The sequence below is a fragment of the Kogia breviceps genome, chromosome 4 (genome assembly GCF_026419965.1).
Source record: "Kogia breviceps isolate mKogBre1 chromosome 4, mKogBre1 haplotype 1, whole genome shotgun sequence".
NCBI classification, from domain to species: domain Eukaryota; kingdom Metazoa; phylum Chordata; class Mammalia; order Artiodactyla; family Physeteridae; genus Kogia; species Kogia breviceps.
The window spans coordinates 167,755,106-167,773,211 of record NC_081313.1 but is presented as its reverse complement, the minus strand read 5'-3'; the positions used below and the strand labels follow the sequence as shown (position 1 = coordinate 167,773,211).

At 51.7% G+C, this 18,106-nt stretch overlaps 1 protein-coding gene across 2 annotated transcripts in view; it reads left to right on the top strand.

Moving 5' to 3' along the window:
- Nucleotides 1–18,106, top strand: part of STK10 (serine/threonine kinase 10) — a 125,228-nt gene that overhangs the window by 74,989 nt on the left and 32,133 nt on the right. For both annotated transcript variants that reach the window (XM_059063478.2, XM_059063479.2), the window contains 5 exons: nucleotides 7,173–7,307; nucleotides 9,581–10,126; nucleotides 12,590–12,717; nucleotides 17,243–17,366; nucleotides 17,814–17,993. In XM_059063478.2, coding sequence (XP_058919461.1) covers nucleotides 7,173–7,307; nucleotides 9,581–10,126; nucleotides 12,590–12,717; nucleotides 17,243–17,366; nucleotides 17,814–17,993 — 1,113 coding nt within the window. The remainder of the gene's footprint in view (nucleotides 1–7,172; nucleotides 7,308–9,580; nucleotides 10,127–12,589; nucleotides 12,718–17,242; nucleotides 17,367–17,813; nucleotides 17,994–18,106) is intronic.

Below are 18,106 nucleotides of genomic sequence, written 5' to 3'. Positions count from 1 at the left end.
GTCTATCTCCTTGAGCCTCTTTGAAATATTGGAGGTAGCGACGAGCTGCCCTTGCCCGGGGCCGATGCCTCATGTCCTGGCGGGGTGAGTGTTGGAGTGTTTGCAGCTGTGTTTGGAAGCACCCGGCCGTCTCTAGCGCGGCTGACCCCAGTCCCCACGCCACCAGTGCTGTTGGGAGAGGGAGAGGAAGTGGGCCTGGGTGATGGGGCCTGTCCACTCTGGTCCCTCCACCTTCGTGTGGTGGGAGCACAGGGGGCCGACGCTCCACCGTGCAGTCGAGTCTTTCTTCACATTCGGCCGCTTCTCCCAAGCACCGACTTACTGTGCGCCAGGGACTGGGGCTTTGGACCACAAGTGCGTCCCTCTGGGGTGTGTAGTGCAGTGATTCAGTGTGTGGACTGGGGTTGGAAAGTCGTGGGTTCAAATCCACTTCTCTGCCATTTACTGGCTGTGAGACCCTGCTCGGGGGGCTTAACCTCTCTGTGACCCCGTTCTCACTCTGAAGTGAGGATGATAGCCAGGCCCCGCCTTACAAGGTTAAGTGAGAAGACACTGTAAAGTACTTAGCTTAATTGTCAAGTGCTGTGCGCAGTGAATATTTGATGCCTTGAATTGAATTATTAAAAAATGGAAAGAAGCGGGGATGCAGAATGGGTTCTGTCTGCTGGGGCTCATGACTGTTCCTTGTAGATTTCTGCATTGCATTTGAAAGCACACGCCTGGAGTTACCAGAGGCCTTCTTTTCAGGGTATTGCGGCGTTTGGTGGGTGGCGTTGGCAAGGGACTGGACCAGGCCAACCAGGGGTGGGGGTGCGTGGGCCTGCTGTCACTGTCAGATGCAAAAGCTCCAAGCTCCCGGGACCAGTTGTTTCCCGTGAGCAGGCACCTCCTGGCCTGATACATCCGGCCTCCAGGATATGCTGCCAGGAAGAGACCAGCTGTCCCTCATCCCCTCATGGCAGCCCAGGAGCCTCAGCCAGAGCCAGGAATTTCCGTTCCATAGTGAAGAAAAAAACGTCCTGCCAGAGGATTCTTCACTAAGGCAGAAGGGTTGCAGAAGAAAGTAGAGATCCTTCCAGACAAAGAAAGCTCCTTTCACAGCTTAGGCTGCCGTCAGTTTTCTCCACGTGCGGGTGGGGCATCATCACCGCCTTAGGTGAGGACCCTGAGGCTCAGGGCAGGGAAGTGGCCTGCCGAGGTCACCTGACTTGGAGTGGCCACAGGTAAGCCCAGACCTTGACTTGCCAGCACACCCTCCAGAGCCTCACATCTGCCTGCGGCCCCCACGTTCCTCCCGGCCCCTCCTCTTGCCCTGCGTCCCGCCTTCAGCCGACTGACTTATGCCCCCGCCGGTTTATGATCCATTCATTCGCTCGCACAGATATTTTGTTGGGACCGTATCACTTGGTGGTAACCCGGGCTCTGAAATCAGGCTTGCCCTCCTGAAACCCGAGTGGTCTCACTCTGAGCCTGTTTCCCCCTGCGTGGGAGGTGGGTCGTGCTTGCATCACGGAAGTGTGTGAGTGGATGCGATTCTGTACCCACCCGCTGCCTTCAGCACTGTGGCTGTCACACATCCGGTGCGCAGCATGCACTTACTGAATCTGCTCTTAAACCCACCCCGTTCTAGCACAGCATTCTTGTCAAGGTCGTTAGTACCTTTGGGACTTCGTGGTCAGCTCAGGCCTCAGTGCTGGTCTTGCTGGACTCAGCAGCAGCCGCAGGCGACCCTCTTCCCCTTGGCTGTCAACGCCTGATGTCAGGTCTCCACGCTCTCTTGGTTTCCTTCCTTTGCACTGGCCACTCGTCTGTCTCCTTCGCCTGCTCCTCTTTCTCCAATTGATTAACGTGAAGTGCGCCAGGACCTTTTCCTCCGTCTCCATCACCTTGATGGGCTCGTCTGTTCGCCATGACTCCCGCATTTCTGCCTGCAGCCCAGACTGCCCTTCTCGCCCACAGGCCTTTGTATCTGGCTGTTTACCCTCCACCCCTTTAGGTGTCCGTAGATATCTCAAACTTAACACGTCCACATCTGAGTTCCCCCATCTTTCCCCAAATATGCTCTAGCGATGGCTTTCCTGTCTCATTCGATGGCAGCCCCACCTTGCCAGCAGTCAGGCCCCAAACCTCTCAAGCATCCTTAACCCCTCTCTTTCTCCTACACTCTGTATCCATTCTACCAGGGAATCCTGTTGTCCCTGGCTTCAGAACATGCCCACGATCCAGCCACTTCTCACCACCTCCATTGCAGCCGGAGGGAAAAACATAAGTCAGCTCCTATACCTCCTGATTCCAAAACCCCTTAATGGCTCCCATCTTACTCAGGGTAAAATCCAGAGTCTCAGTGACCTGCAAGGTCCTGCAAGGTCTACCCACCGCACCTTGACTCCTCAGACTTCTCTTCCTCTTGCCCCCTCACTCTTCCCCAGCCAACCAGCCTCCTTGCTACTCTTCAGACACTCCAGGCACACTCCAGCCTCAGGGCCTTTGCACTGCCTGTACACTATGCCAGGGATGCTCTCTCCCTAGACACCTCCATGGCTGACTCTTTCTCTTCAAGTCATTGCTCAAATGGCAGCTTCTCAGTGAGGCCTCCCCCAAGTACCCTGTTTAAAACCTACTGCACCCTCACATTCCTGATTCTCCTTCCCCTGCCCTACTTTTGATTTTTCCATGGCACTTAGCACTTACAGTCAGTATATAACTTACATGTTTATTAAGTTTACCGTTGATCTCCTGGACTAGCATGTCAGCTCCCTTGGGACAGCAGTCTTTGTTTTTGTTTTCGTTTTTGCTTTCACTGATGTGTCCCAGTCATCCAGAATAGTGCCTGGTATGGAGAGGGCCTTCGTTAAATACATTTACTTATTTTTACTTAACAAAGTGTTATGTAACGTCTTCTCCATGCCAGGTTCTATTCTAAATGCTGAGCAAATGTTAGCTAATTTAATCCTCATGACAAGCCTATGAAATAGGTACTGTTTGGGTCTCTGTCAAACAGATGATAAAACTGAAGCACAGAGAGGTTAAGTAGCCTCCACAAAGTCACACAGTGTGTAAGTGACAGAGCTGATTTCTGATCCTGGTCATCTGGTTCCAAAGCCTGTTCTTTTGACCACTCTAGTAAGTTGCATCTCTGAATGAATGAAGGAAAGAGAGAGAGATGGAATAAAGTTAGGAGGGAGGGAAGGAGGACTGAAGGAAAGATGCTGACACCTGAAAACTTGAAAGTGTTATTAGGCATTTTCTAAAGCCAGTCTTGGAGTGTGGGACACCCCGGCTGATGGTTTCTAAGCACACAGAGGAAAACTAGGCTCAAGTTCTTGGGAAGGATGACTGCGTAGATGGCAGGAGAGGTCCTGGCTGGAGGGTGGGTGCCAGCTGGCGAGTTCTATGGCACCTTGGGGCTCCCTGCAGAGATAGCACAGAACAGCAGTTCCTCTTCATGAAGGAGCAGACGGCTGAGTTTCCCTCTGATCTGGGTCTTCCACGAGGGTGACCGAGCACCTTTCTAGGGACTCATGTGCCCAGACCAGCCTGTCCCTGTGCAGGTGCACAGTGCACCGGCCACCGGGGAAGGTCCCGCACCCTTCTCTGATGGGCTTTGTCTCTAATGGGTCTTGGCAGCTTGGCGGTTGAAACGTCTTTTCTAAACACAACCCTGGAAGTAACAGAGCTGATGCAGTGGAGGAGGTGGTCTGTGCTTTGTGTCCCAGAGTTTACAGAGCAGTGTTCCGGGCCTAATCAGACACAGGAGGGCCTGCCCCATCTGGCAGCCCGCTCACCCGGGGATTCCAGGAGCTTGGCCTCCAGGGGAGTGGCCCTTCTCATCTGCCCCTCTGTCAGAGGCTTTCTTCCCCATGCCTCCCCCTCCGCTTCCTCAAGACCCTGGGGTGCTCAAGGGAGGCCATGCAGAAGGTGTTCAGCCTCAAGAAAGCAAGGCTCCTGGCCAAGCTTAAGAGTCACTAATTTGGTCAATATGTGATGTGGCCTGATGAAAACCTGGTATTTCCAGAAGCCTGTGTTTGCATTATTTGTTTCTGCCGCATCTGCTTCAGCAACTGCAGTGAAGTGTCCCGTGGCTTCTTGCTCAAGTTCACATGTGTGAGGTTGTGCAGTGTGAAGCTCGGGAAGCTTTGGGATCCGATTCTTGCCTTCAGTTCCAAAAAGCTGCACTCTGGGGATGCAGGAGGGAATGGGAATGGCTGGGAGTGCAAACTGGTGCTTAAAGCCTTCTCTGATTGTGATTCTGCTGCTGGTGATGGTGGTGATGATCATAGTGGCAGTGGTAGTAATGGTAGGCATGGTGATGGCAGGGGCAGTAGTGATGGTGGTGATGATGGTGGCCATAGTAATGATGGTGGTGGTGGTGATGATGGTGGTGGTGATGGTGACAGTGGTGGTAGTAATGGGGGTGGTGATAATGGTGATAAGGATGATGGTGATGACGATGGTGGTGATGATGATGGTGGTGGTGGTGATGCTGACACTGATGATGGTGATGATGACGGCGGTGGTGGTAGTGTTGATCGTGGTGGTGATGGTGGTGGTGATGGTGATGGTAGTGATGGTAGTGATGACGGTGGTGGTGGTGATGCTGACACTGATGATGGTGACGTTGGTGATGATCATGGTGGTGGTGATGAGGTTGATGTTGATGTTGATGGGGATGATGTTGATGTTGATGGGGATGATGTTGATGTTGATGGGGATGATGTTGATGTTGATGGGGATGATGTTGATGTTGATGGGGATGATGTTGATGTTGATGGGGATGATGTTGATGATGATGGTGGTGATGTTGGTGGTGCTGCTGCTGATGGTGGTGATGATACAGATGATAGCTGCTGTATTTTGAGCTCTTACTACAATGCTTAGAACAGCCATACTATTATTCCCAGTATACAGATGAGCAAACTGAGGCTCAGAGAGGTTGAGTGACTTGCCCGAGTTGGTGGAAGTGGGATTTTATTCCAGGCAGCCTGACTCTCGAGTCTAGAGCCAGCAGTCTTCACTGCTATACTCTCCTGCCTCTCACGATTAGTACCTCCTTATTAATATCCAATTCAAGACCTTTTGGAGCCACACAGCAGCCAGAGTGATACCTTCAAATGGTTACTCTTTATATCACTGCAGCCCTTGTACTTGCTGCTCCCCCTGCGTGGAAACCTCTGTGCCCAGATCTTTCCCTGTCCGGCCCTTTCACATCCCTCAGGGCTCAGCTTGCATGTCACCTCCCAAGGAGGGCCCTCTGCCCAAAGACCTAGGCAGACTCTCCCGCCACCCATCCACCGCACCAGTCCGGGCCTGTGTTCCTCCAGCCTATCCTATTACCTGAGCTGAAAAATGACCTTGTTGTTTGGTTACGTGCCCATTGTCTTTCCCACTCAGCTTCGAGCCCCCAAGGCCAGGGAGCTTGCCTGTCTGCTTGTTTGGCCTTATTCCAGCACCTGGCACATCACTGGCCTCAACATGGGGCTGAGGCATGAATCAACGAATGAACGGGGGGGTGGGGAGAGAAAGATAAGAAATAAAATTCTTCACGTCTTTACTAGTTTGGACTAACTAGAGAAAGTCAGGCTGGTTTAGGAAGAGCTGAACGACAGGGCTCTTTAAAAGGAGTGAGGTGTATTGCTTTCCCGTGTGCAGAGTGGGGTGCCCAGGTTGAATAGGGTGTTGTCTCTGGCCTTCCACAAATGTACTAAACAGATAAGAGTGAACAAGCAGATAGGAATGATTTGTAGTGGACCTATCAGTTGTGAATGTGTTTTCAAGGTGTCAGAAAATTTATTCTCTTTAGTCATTTAAATACTTCCCTGCAATCTTGTTGACACTGTTCCTCCGCTGATAACTGACAGTAAAAACAGTGAATTTCATCAGAGCCTTCCTGCGCATTTCAAATGAGCAAATTCCAACCTAACAACTGCCCCACCCCGCCCCTGCCAATGCCTTTCTAAGTTGAGTGTGGGGAATTGAGGAATTCCCATGTCCCAGTCCACAACCTGGTGCTGGGGACAAGACGCTCAGAGACAGACTTGTACCAGGGACATCTTCGGGCTGATTTACCAGCTGCTGAGGTCTTAAAAGCTTTGGTGTTTTCCAAGGTCCGTGAAAGAGCCTTCACTTTTTAAAGATGGGGCCTTTCTGTAAACACATAGGAATAGAACATACACTACTTGGCCTCAAGATTTTGCAGACACACACATCCACCCTGAGACCTATATGAGCATGTTCATAGCAGCTTTATTTATAGTTGCCCCAAATGGGAAACGACACAAATGGCCAGCAACAGCAGAAAGAGTAAACAAACCGTGACAGAGTCACGTGGTAGAATGCTGCACGGGAATCAAAAGGGAAGAGTTTACCGACATACGCACCAGGGTAGGCGAATCTCATAGTCTCCGCTCAACTCGTGTTGAGTGAAGAAAGCCAACCACAAAAGAATACGTACTCTATGATTCTGTTCAGATGAAGTTAAAGAGAAGGCAAACCTAGTCTCTGGAGCTGGGTGGCTGTGGGGAGTGAGGCTGACTGCACGGGGAATGGGGACCTTCTCGAGGTGATGGAAATGGTCTGTGTCTTAAGCTGGGTTGTGGTTACACCAGGTGTGTATGTATGGAAAAAGTCCCTGAGCTGAATGATTAGTGAACTTTACCGTGTGTAAGTAATTCTTCAATAAAGTGTATGTGTGTATATGCATGTGTATACTGTATATATATTATATATTTTAAACCATATACGAAAACCTTTTAAAAAAGTAAATTAACAAATACACAAACAAACCTCCTGAAACATTCCTTCTGCTCCCGCTTTGGGCTCAGCTCTTCCCTGCGCGTGATCTCATTCCATCCGCATGCCTTCCCTGTGGGTCTGGCATTATTGTCTCCACTTCAAAGGTGAGAAGCCTGTAGCTCAGAGAGGGAAGGGGGCTTGCTCGGTGTCACACAGCTGGTAGGTGGCAGAGCTAGCTCACTTTCCACCACGCACAGGAATTCCTGAGCTGCCTCTGGGTCTGCCTGACCAAGTTCGTGTTCACGTTTCGCTCAGGGATGCCGCTGGCCTTCTCTGCCTGGGGTAACGCCTCCCCCAGCCTTGGCTGCCCCTCCTCACCCCCCAGCCCACAGTGGTTCTAATCCAGCTGTCTTGCCCCCCCCCCCCCCCCCGCCCCTCAGCATCCTTTCGTCAGCAGCATCACCAGCAACAAGGCTCTGCGGGAACTGGTGGCCGAGGCCAAGGCTGAAGTGATGGAGGAGATTGAAGACGGCCGGGATGAGGGAGAAGAGGAGGACTCGGTGGATGCCGCCTCTGTAAGGCCTGGAGGAACGGGGCGGGGGAGGGGCGTGTGGGAGGGATGGGATCCCCACAGGCCTTGACTGCTGTGGGAGGGGCCCGGGCGGTGCAGGAAGGGTTCCTTTCTGTTTATCCCCAGCTCAGAGGTCACAGGCCGCCACGCCACCAGGCCACCAGTTACGTAAGACAGCACGTGGGCAGGGATGAGGCAACAGAGTGTGTTGACCAAATCCTGTATGTTGACCAGGAATCAGATTTTTACCTGAGATCTTCCAGTTTTTAAAAGTTGGTAGTTGACTCATCTTGCTTCCCAGCCTTTTTCCTGTCGTGGCTCACATACAATGAGGATGCGTGTAGCACACTGTGGGATCAATGCACATAAAGGCTGCACGTGATCAGAGGCAACAGGCTGAACAAAGGGCTCCGGCCACCCCAGACCCCGTCGGGCTGCCCTGAGTGCCCAGGGGACCCAGGTCTTGGCATATTCATAACCCATCTGCAAGCTTCAGGTGCTTGGCTGACTGTAAATTTAAATTAAAGCTAATTTACATTTTTATAAGACATTTGAGCCAAACAAAACATGTCTGTGGGCTGGATTCTGTCCTGAGCTTGTACTTTCGGATCCCTGGTCTAGCCATTTGGGGAGAGCCTCCCCCAGGAGGGGAGATTTGCTATCCATGTGGTGCCGTGGACCTAGTGAGGGAGGGGTTAGACTGTTGGGGATGGACAATACAGCACTTTCTCAAGTTTAATTCATTCCTGGGAGGAGCCTGAGCTGGTGTGAATCCTCACCAGGACGAGGAAGGAACACCCCAGGGAGGACGAGTGGGATCTGCACGGTAACCACAGCCCTTACTGAGCCCTGGGGTGCCGGGCGTCCTGCAACTCAAACAGGGGAGAACCCAGGCTCCATTTTACAGATGGGAAAACTGAGGTTCGAGTGGTGCAGTCGCTGAGCTGATAGGTGGCAGGGCCAGGTGTGGGCTGGGAGTGGGAGGGGGAGGCAGCGTGTCTGGGGCCTGGTACCAGGAGGGGGCAGGCAGCGAGGATGGGGAAGAGGCAGAAAGTGTCCCGTCCCACCTGGTTTCTCCACAGGCAGAAGGCTGATCTTTGTCATGAAGACAGTGGGGGCCATGAGGGTTTCAGGCAGGGGTTGGGCGTTGGTGTGTGGATGTCAGGATCAGATCTGAATTTTTAACCATCATTGCTCTGGGTGTTGTTGAATAGAAGGTGGATTAGAGTTGCTTCTGAAGATTCCATATTCAAGGTTAAAAAAGCGCCAGACGGGGCTTCCCTGGTGGCGCAGTGGTTGGGAGTCCGCCTGCCGATGCAGGGGACACGGGTTCGTGCCCTGGTCCGGGAGGATCCCACGTGCCGCGGGGCGGCTGGGCCCGTGGGCCATGGCCGCTGGGCCTGCGCGTCCGGAGCCTGTGCTCCGCAACGGGAGAGGCCACACAGTGAGAGGCCCGCGTACCGCAAAAAAAAAAAAAAAAAAAAGCGCCAGACGGTGCTTATGGTATGATTCTGTTAATATCAAGTTTAAAAGCAGACAAACCGACCTATAACACTTAGAGATCAAAGGCCAATGATTGTGTCGTGGGGAGGATGGACACAGGTCGGGGTCTCGGGGCTGGGACAGTGTCCCTCTCCTGACCTGGAAGGTGGCTGTGTGGGTGCTCAGCTTATTTATTAGGCTGGACATTGATGTTTCATCCACAGAAATCAGTGTTCTATTTCACAGTTGCAACATTTTCAGTACTTTCTACCCCTGAAAAGCTCTAAAAAACAAAAACAAAACAAAAAAAGGAGGCTAATAGGCTGAATCTAGCCCCTGGATAGGTTTGGCTTGGCTTTTCTGTGATTTTTTTAAAAAAAGAGTTAGTTGCCATCTAAAAATTGGGAGGTGTCATGTACAAGTCCAGATTCGAGCTTGTCTTGAAAAATTGGAAGGTCTGGGCACCGGGGACCCATTTTCCCACGTTGTCACAATTGGCTGGAGCGGAGTAGCCATTGCCCCCTTTCGACAGGGCGTGAGCTGTGTAGCTGGCCACAGTTGCCTCCGCTCCTAGGAGGAATACCTATTCCTCAAAGCAAGTAGTACAATAATTTTATTGTTGGTTAGGCAGTAAGGAGTGGGGAGGACTGTGGCTTACTAGAGAGGGATGCCTATTGTACCTCCCTGGCCCACTTCACCTTGTGGGTGTCTGACTTTCTGACCTCACTGCATCTCTGACTCTTGCCTCGGACACACAGTAGCATGGCCTTGACTATGGTTTTTTTTTTCACCTAGCGTCTGGGGAACCACACTCAGGACTCCTCTGAGGTGAGTCAGCTGAGCCTCGATGCTGACAAGCTTCTCAAAGAATCATCTTTCACCCCACTGCCACCTAGCCAGCCTCAGGACATTGTGAATGGGCCCAACCAACCCTCTGGGGACACATCCCTCCAAGCCACCAGCCCCCCAGATGTGGCCCCTGGAAATGAGAACGGCCTGGCAGTGCCCGTGCCCCTCCGGAAGTCCCGACCGGTGTCCATGGATGCCAGGATTCAGGTATCCGAGGAGAAGCAAGCCACTGACCAGGGTGGGGACCTCAGTCCAGCAGCCAGCAGGTCCCAGAAAGCAAGCCAGAGCCGTCCCAACAGCAGCGCCCTGGAGACCTTGGGTGGCGAGAAGCTGGCCAACGGCAGCCTGGAGCTCCCTGCCCAGGAGGCTCTAGGCCCTTCCAAGAGGGACTCAGACTGTGGCAGCCTCTCCACCTCCGAGAGCATGGACTATGGCGCCTCCCTCTCAGCCGACCTGTCCCTGAACAGAGAGACGGGCTCTCTGTCTATCAAGGTAACGCTGCCCCTTGTGCCTCGGGCTTGGAGCAGGAAGCACTGCAGAATGTGTTGCTGCCCAGTTTTGGTGTTTGAAAGCATATGGTGGCTGCCTTCCATTATAAGTAGTTCATGAGACTACTCTTTCTTTAAAGAGCTCTCCGTTTGATTCATAGTTAAACCCCCAAATATCTGAGTTCGGTCTGGGATTTAGTTATGTCAGGCAATTAATTGGTTTGGGTTTTAATTTCAGTTTGGGTTTCCATTTAAATTGGGTTTGTTTAAAGGCCCTGCTAAAATGGGGGAGAGACAATTCTAGAAGTGAAAGTTCTCTGACTTGGAGGTCAGCCGTGTGGTCCAGCTGCCGACTGATTCAGTTAAAGGGGGTGGGCTCGAGGCTTCCTGCTGGCTCGTGGCTGTTCTGCAGGAGGTGGCATTGTGAATGACAGTAGCCACTGCACTTGAGAGCTCAGCACGAGGCCTGTACTGCAAAATGCTTAAAAGCAACCGCATATGAGGCACCTTCAATCATCCCAAAGTACAGCCCAGCAAACAGAGGCTCAGGTGGGAGGTGGGGAGCTGGTCAGACTCCAGACTCTGAGCTCTGATTCGTACATGCCATTCTGCCCTCGCGGTGGGAGCTTTGGCCTGTTTGTCCTCAGGAAGGGCAGGCCGCATCCCCTGCCCGTCTCACAAATCGTGAGATATTCGTGAACTCGCTGTTGGTCACCTGATTGGCCACACTGAGGACCTCATCCCCAACCAAGGCTGAATTTAGGGAAGGTTCTGCATCTTTTTTGTTTTTTCCTTCCGTCACTTACTTGGTGAAAATGACACAGCAGAGACTCAAAAATATTGGCCAAAGGAGAGGCAGTCAGCCAGCACACTTAGCTTTGGGAACAGAAAGAAAGCACAGTTTTAACAGGTCAGCAGGACAAGCGGAGATGGCAGCAGCTTTGATGTATAATCATCTTCCTTAAGATAGGGGGTCTGTCCCTTCTCTTCTTAAAAAGACACTAAGGGTTAAAAAAAACAAAACACAGTAATTTTTTTTTCTTTTAAATAATGGTTTGACCCATCAGAGCTGGGTCCCCGCCTCTTCTCAAGGGTATTGAGAACATTCCTTTGCTGGTGGGCTGGCAGTGAGTCAGGGAATGCGGCTGTTCTGATAAGAGTCCACAGCTGCGTCAGCACCCTTGGCTTGACGGGGAGCCTGTTACCCCCAGGCGGAGGCCCTGTGACCAGGAGCAGCTCTAATGTGAGGGCTGCACCCAGGCCTCCTTCCTCCCCCGCCATCTCCAGCCAGCCTGCATTTCTGGTTGCTAGCCTGACTCATCTTGAACTGAGTCCTGGGACACGTGAGCTGGATGCTGTAGGGCGATGAGCTGCATGCAGGGTGACCTTTCAGGGCCGATAGCGTCCAGAGCTCCTGGGCGAGGTGCCATGGGAAGAGGTGGGAGCCTGCAGGGGAGGGGAACCCAGACCTCAGGGCCAAGGACAGTCTTCTGGGCTCGACTGAGCGGGCACGGGGGTCAGCGCGGACTTTGAGGGCAGAGGCCTCCTGCTGGGCGCCACCCTGGCTCTCCCTGCACTCTCAGGCTGGCAGGCCCCCAGAAAGGCCAGCCTGGACTGCGCCAGGAAGGGCCTCGGAAACCAGTGGAGAGGTCGGAGGGGAGAGGCCGTGATGACTTCCGTGCAGGCCCACAGGCCTCATCCGAATCAGGATGGAGGGCTTGCAAAGGGTATTTAAATACCCGTAACTCCTCCTGGAGGAGTTCTGGCAGCACTGTGTAAGCAAGCACACGTGAAAGGCATGATTATTCATAGGGAAAAGTAAAGATGAAGATTATGAATAATCTCATGGTGGCTCTAGATGGGCGTGGCCTCCTGTGGAGTTCAGGTCAGGTCACATTTGGCTGCCAAAGCAGTTCTGAACTCTGGTTTTCCAGGCTCTTTGGATTTTAGCATTGAGGATAAGAGATCGTGGTCTGCAATAATAACTGTCAAAAATAAATACCAAGTGTTGAACCCTTGCCTTGAGCCGGGTGTTGTTGTATGCCCCACCACCATCGCATCTTTGGCACCTCCTCTGACAGGTCGAGGAAGCTGAGGCTCGGACAGGACAAGGGACCTGCCCAGGGTCACAGAGCCAGTAGGTGGTAGAGGGAAGATTGGAACCCAGCTCGCTCTTTCTCACGCTGCGTCTTGTGTGTGAGAGAGAGCTGGCAGCCAGCGGGCAGGGGATGGGCCGTGTCTGAAGGGCGAGATCAGGGAGAGGAAAGGGCCCAGCGTCAGACACTCAGCACTCCCCCCCCCCCACCAATTGAAAAGCTTGAGGCAAGAGGGGGACAATGGACAGTCGCCTCCTACCTGGACGGGGCTGAGGCTCTGGGGCCAGGAGGACTGTGGGCTGCACCCTCTGTGTCGCCCATGGATTCTTAGCTGTGATGCTGAGCTTTGCCTGATGATCTTCCCCGGCCAGAACTCGAGGCTGCACAATAAGACCCTCAAGAGGACACGCAAGTTTGTGGTGGATGGCGTGGAGGTGAGCATCACCACCTCCAAGATCATCAGTGACGATGAGAAGGACGAGGAGATGAGATTTCTCAGGTGAGCCTGGGAAGGGCCGCTGATGGTGGTAATAGGGTGGGGATGCGGTGAGAGGGATGGGCGTGGGTCCTCCTGGTGCAAGAGCTGTTTGTCTGTCTGCAGCATCAAGTGCGGGATCAAGGACACAAAAGGAAGCTGGCTTTGCCTGAGATCCTGCATTCTCTAACCCACCCAACCCCCCATCCACCAATCCACCCACCCACCCACCTACCCACCTGCTCACCCCTCCACCCTCCCCTCCAGCCAGCCAGCCAGCCATTCACCCATGTATCCATACCCCCCAGCAGGTTGGGGGACATGGTGGTGACCCAGGTAGTTGAGGCCGTTGCCTTTGTAAAACTTCCACCTCATGGACCAACAAACAGCACACAAGATAATTCCCAACTGTGGTACATGCTGTGAAGGGAATAATAAGGGTGAAAGGATAGTGAGCCCCTGGGCCGGGGTCGGGGACACTGCTCTGTGGGAAATCCCCTGAACAGAGCCAGAAGGTTGAGAGGAGCTGGCCACGAGCAGAGCCGGGGGTCACGGAGGGAACTGCAAGGCCAAGGCCTGAGGGTGGACCGCGTGGCTTGTTTAGGGACCTGAGAGGGCCAGGGCTGTAGTGTGGAGTGTGAGGTGGGAGGGAAAGGATGGGGAGCCGTCCCCGGGACCTGCAGGGCCAAGGTCATGTTGGCCCGTGGGCAGGGGTGGAAGAGTGTGGATTTCATCCCCAGTGTAGCTGGGGTGAAGCAGCTGGAGAGCGACCAGCAGTAACATCCCTTTTGAAAGCCAGCTCCGCCGCCGTATGAGTCTGGGTGTAGAGGGGGCAGGACTGATGCAGGGATCCAGGGAGACCCCGGCCAGGATGGTGGCCCGACAGAGGGAAGAAGTGGTTGGATGCAGCATGCATTTTGGAGGCAAAACCCATGAAACTGGAAGAGATTGGTGTGGGGAGGAGGGTGTGAGGCAAAGCTGTTTGCTAGGAACCATCTTTGCACTTTGAAGGCGCTCAGGCACCCTGACAGCCCTCCTCAGGGAGACCCTATCTCGGCCGTTCTGTAAATTAGGAAACTGTTTCTTGGCGGGAACTTACGTGCCTCGGGTCTTCCAGGTGGGAAGCTCTGTCTGTGTGAGGATCCTACCCATCTTCCACTGGACCAGGAAGCTTGCTGGGGGGCTGCCAGGGGCGGGGGTGAGGGGCTTCGCAGTTAGGGAGGGAGGCCTTGGACCCACGAATCTCCCTTGAGGCCAGGCCTTTGAAGGCTAAATTCACGATTGATTTGTGGGACATATCTAACATATCAAACACATTCATATCTTTAAAAAGCACAGGGACCTCCCTGGTGGTCCAGTGGTTAAGACTCCACGCTCCCAGTGCAGGGGGCCCGGGTTCAATCCCTGGTCGGGGAACTAGATCCCACACGCGTGCTGCAGCTAAGACCCAGTGCAGCCAAAAATAAATAAATAAATATTTTTTTTAAAAAAGAAACAAGGCCTGATTTTCCTAGAGGGGTGGGATAGGGAGGGTGGGAGGGAGATGCAAGAGGGAGGGGGTATATGTATACGTATAGCTGATTCACTTTGTTATACAGCAGAAACTAACACACCATCGTAAAGCAATTATACTCCAATAAAGATGTAAATATGAATAAATAAATAAATAAAATAAAATTAAAAGGAGAAAATAAAAAGCACAGACATTCCAAAGCCAAACAGAAGCAGTTTTGGATGCCTGGGGGCACTTCTGCCTTCTAGGAGCCAGGGGGATGAGAGGCAGACTTTTCATTGGTGGTGTTTCTGTGTGCATGCATATGCGTGTACACGCACGCACGCATGCACACGTGCACTGGTGTCTTCATCTGTGTGCGCTGGAGAGGCTTGAGGCTGCGGGAAGGGTGGGTGTGGTTGCTCTTGGACGATGACACCACCTTCTGTTTTAATGGTCACCTGGGAGGTGACCTGTACTCCTCACTCTTCAGACCCCAAGGGCTCGGTTTCCTTTCCGTCACCTCCCCTCTGGGCAGTTCAGGTTCCTGGGGTTGAAATTCCAGACCCAGCACATCCCATCTAGAAGCGATGCCTCTGGCTCTGGCACTGGGCCTCCACCTTCCTCCCAAGCAGAGGAGTGGGTGCCCCTTAGGTTTGAAAGGTGAGATTTAGCCACAGTGGAGAAGAGGTGCTCACAGTGAAAGAACAAGGCTTTGCTTGTTTGCCTGCTGTGGTCTGAAGGTCTGCATGTCCTGTCAATGTGGCCAGGCCGCCAGGCTGCGAGCTGTGGCAGGCTCTGGCCCACGTCCCTGGTTGTACCTGGATCCTATCATTTCCGGAGGATTGGGTGACACGTAGGCTTTTGAATGGTGTCACCGAATAGTTGCTCTCACAGATTGAGGCTGCTAGGTCAGAGTTCTTTCTGGTTTTGCCTAAAATTGCTGGTTCTTTCCTTCTTAAGCCTGTGTCTGCCTGCCTTTCCCTTGTGAGAACTCAGGTTGGTCAAGGAGGAAATGTCAGAACCTGCCTGCTTACCTTCTTCTCTGTTCGTTTTTTGGTCAGTTGTTCTCTGAGCCTTAGTCTCTCTTGTGTGAGGGTTTCCCTCTCTTTGTCAGCTCTCAGCAATCACCTCCTGCCTCCTCTCTTCCCAAATGCAGAGGCTCCCAAGGAAGCTTTCTTCTGTGCCTCTAGAAAGCATTTCTGGCTTTTCCCAGAGACCGGGCAGCCTTTACCTCTTCTTCCTCATTATCATTCGAGAAGTTACCACTTGGGGAGTGATTGCCATGTGCCAGGCAGACACTACAGGTATCATCTCATGTAACCTTAAAGAACCTGAGAGGTAAAGATTATCTCCCCATTTGACAGATGCAGGAACAGAGCCTGCGAAGACTGAGCGACTGCCTAAGGGAAAGTGAGCTGAGCCAAGATTCAAATAAGGCCCCCAGACCCCTGAAAGCGTGCAGGCCTCTCCTCCTGCAGCTGTTAGTGGGCAGTTCCTGAGTAGCTCTACCCGCTCAGAGCTGTGAGGAAAGCCCCACAGCGGGGGGTGGCCATGGGACAGGCTGCAGACGCTGGACTGGAATAGGACACAGGTTGCCAGGGAACCGCCCCCTGTTCACAGTCAGGAGGCCTAAGTTCTTTTGCATCATTTTAATTTCTGATTCCATAAATGATACATATCAATTTTTAATGGACTTGCCCAGAAAGAAACACAATTGGTGGGGTTTATCCCACCAGTATTTTTTCTGTGTACACACATATACACAGTGACAATAGGTATGTTACCAAATGAAGGTACACTGTGTGGTTGGGGTCAAATTTTTATTGTATTTACATTTTGAATAGGTAATGTCATGGTTCAACACTCGACAAGAAAAAGAGGGTAAACAGCGAAAAATTTCCCTCTCTCACTTTTCTGCCAGCCATCCAGCTCCCCTCCTTGTGTTAATATTTTACAGTGTAATCCTTCCAGAAACACTCAGTGTTTATGTGGACTTTTTTTTTTTTTTTTTGCGGTATGCGGGTCTCTCGCTGTTGTGGCCTCTCCCATTGCGGAGCACAGGCTCCGGATGCACAGGCTCAGCAGCCATGGCTTACGGGCCCAGCCGCTTCATGGCATGTGGGATCCTCCCAGACCGGGGCACGAACCCATGTCCCCTACATCGGCAGGCGGACTCTCAACCACTGCGCCACCAGGGAAGGGAAGCCCCACTCAGTGTTTAAATAGGAAAGTAAACACACACATGCATATGTGCACACACATATAGGGTCCTTTTTGTTTTTCACCCAGATGGTAGGTAGCATAAGAGACCCACACTCTTCAACAGCTCGCTTCTTTTATTCAGGGATCAATCCCTATCTGTTCATAAAGAATTGCTGCATTTTTCATAGATTTTTTCCATGTAATTCAATATCTCTGAGAACTTGATTTTTTTAATGGTTGTATAAAATTACATCATATGGACACATTTCATTAGACTATATTGATGGACATTTGTTTCTAATTTTGTACTATTATAGATAGCGTTGTTATGAATATCCTTATTCAATTTTGTTGTGCATCTATGAATATCTCTTTAGAAGCAGTATCCAGAAGTGGAACTACTGTGTCAAAAGGCAGAGACTTATTGCATTGTCCTCTGGAAGTGTGTCAATTTGTACATGTCAGCAGTATATGAAAGTATCAATTTCCCCTATATTCTTGCCTATTTAATGAAGATGTTATTTCTTTTTAATTTGTATTTCATATCCACATAGCTAATTTAAAGACTGTGTCTTTTGTTTCATGTCTGTCCATGTTCTGTGCCACTTTTTAAAATTAGGATATTCCTGTTTTTCTTATTGATTTGGAAGCACTCTTTATATATTAAAATTATTAATGTTTTGTCTGTCAATAAATGTCAAATAAAATCTGAGTTCTAAGTTCGTGTCATGCCTCTACCCCAGTCTTATGTGACGCCTCTCCACGCCCCAGCCTTCAGTGTCCCTAGCTATGAGTTATATGATCACTGAGGGCACTTTCTGACTGAAATGTCCACATCCTTCCACCCTTCAGGCGCCAGGAACTCCGAGAACTTCGGCTGCTCCAGAAAGAAGAGCATCGGAACCAGACCCAGCTGAGCAGCAAGCATGAGCTGCAGTTGGAGCAGATGCACAAACGTTTTGAACAAGAAATCAATGTGAGCATGAGAAAAGAGGGGTCCCTATAGGGCTTCTTGCTTCCATGTTTTCTTTAAGCAGAAGTTGCAGAGTGAGGATGATTGGGCATGGAGAATAATTCACATTTGCCCAATTCCTCTGTTTCCTGATCTCATTAGGCATTGACTTACAAACACAGCACTGCATGAAGGTCACGGTGCTCCTCTGAGTCACACAAGAGGATCTCTAGAGGGGACATAACCTTTATTGAGCCCCATGCAACAACCCTGTGAGGTAGATGGTCTGGTCTTCCTTTTGCACATGAGAAAAAAGACTCAGAGAGGTTCAGTGACTTGTCCCAGGTCACACAGCAAAGAGGTGGTAGACCTGGGATTCAAACCCAGGTCTGAGCACGGGCTCTGGGCTTTCCCCATCTGCCTCCCAGGTATAAGGTGACTTTCCTGAATTTCCCTTTCTGCTCATTCCAGGCCAAGAAGAAGTTCTTTGACACAGAGTTGGAGAACCTGGAGCGTCAGCAAAAGCAGCAAGTGGAGAAGATGGAGCAAGACCACGCTGTGCGCCGCCGGGAGGAGGCCAAGCGCATCCGCCTGGAGCAGGAGCGGGACTATGCCAGGTTCCAGGAGCAGCTCAAGCTGATGAAGAAGGAGGTGAGTACGTGTTGGGTGGAAACAGGGGTGTCTAGGGGGATTAGGACCCTCTCAGTTGCAAGTAATCAAAACCCAACTCAACCTTGCCTCAGAAACAGAGGGAATTTGGGGGA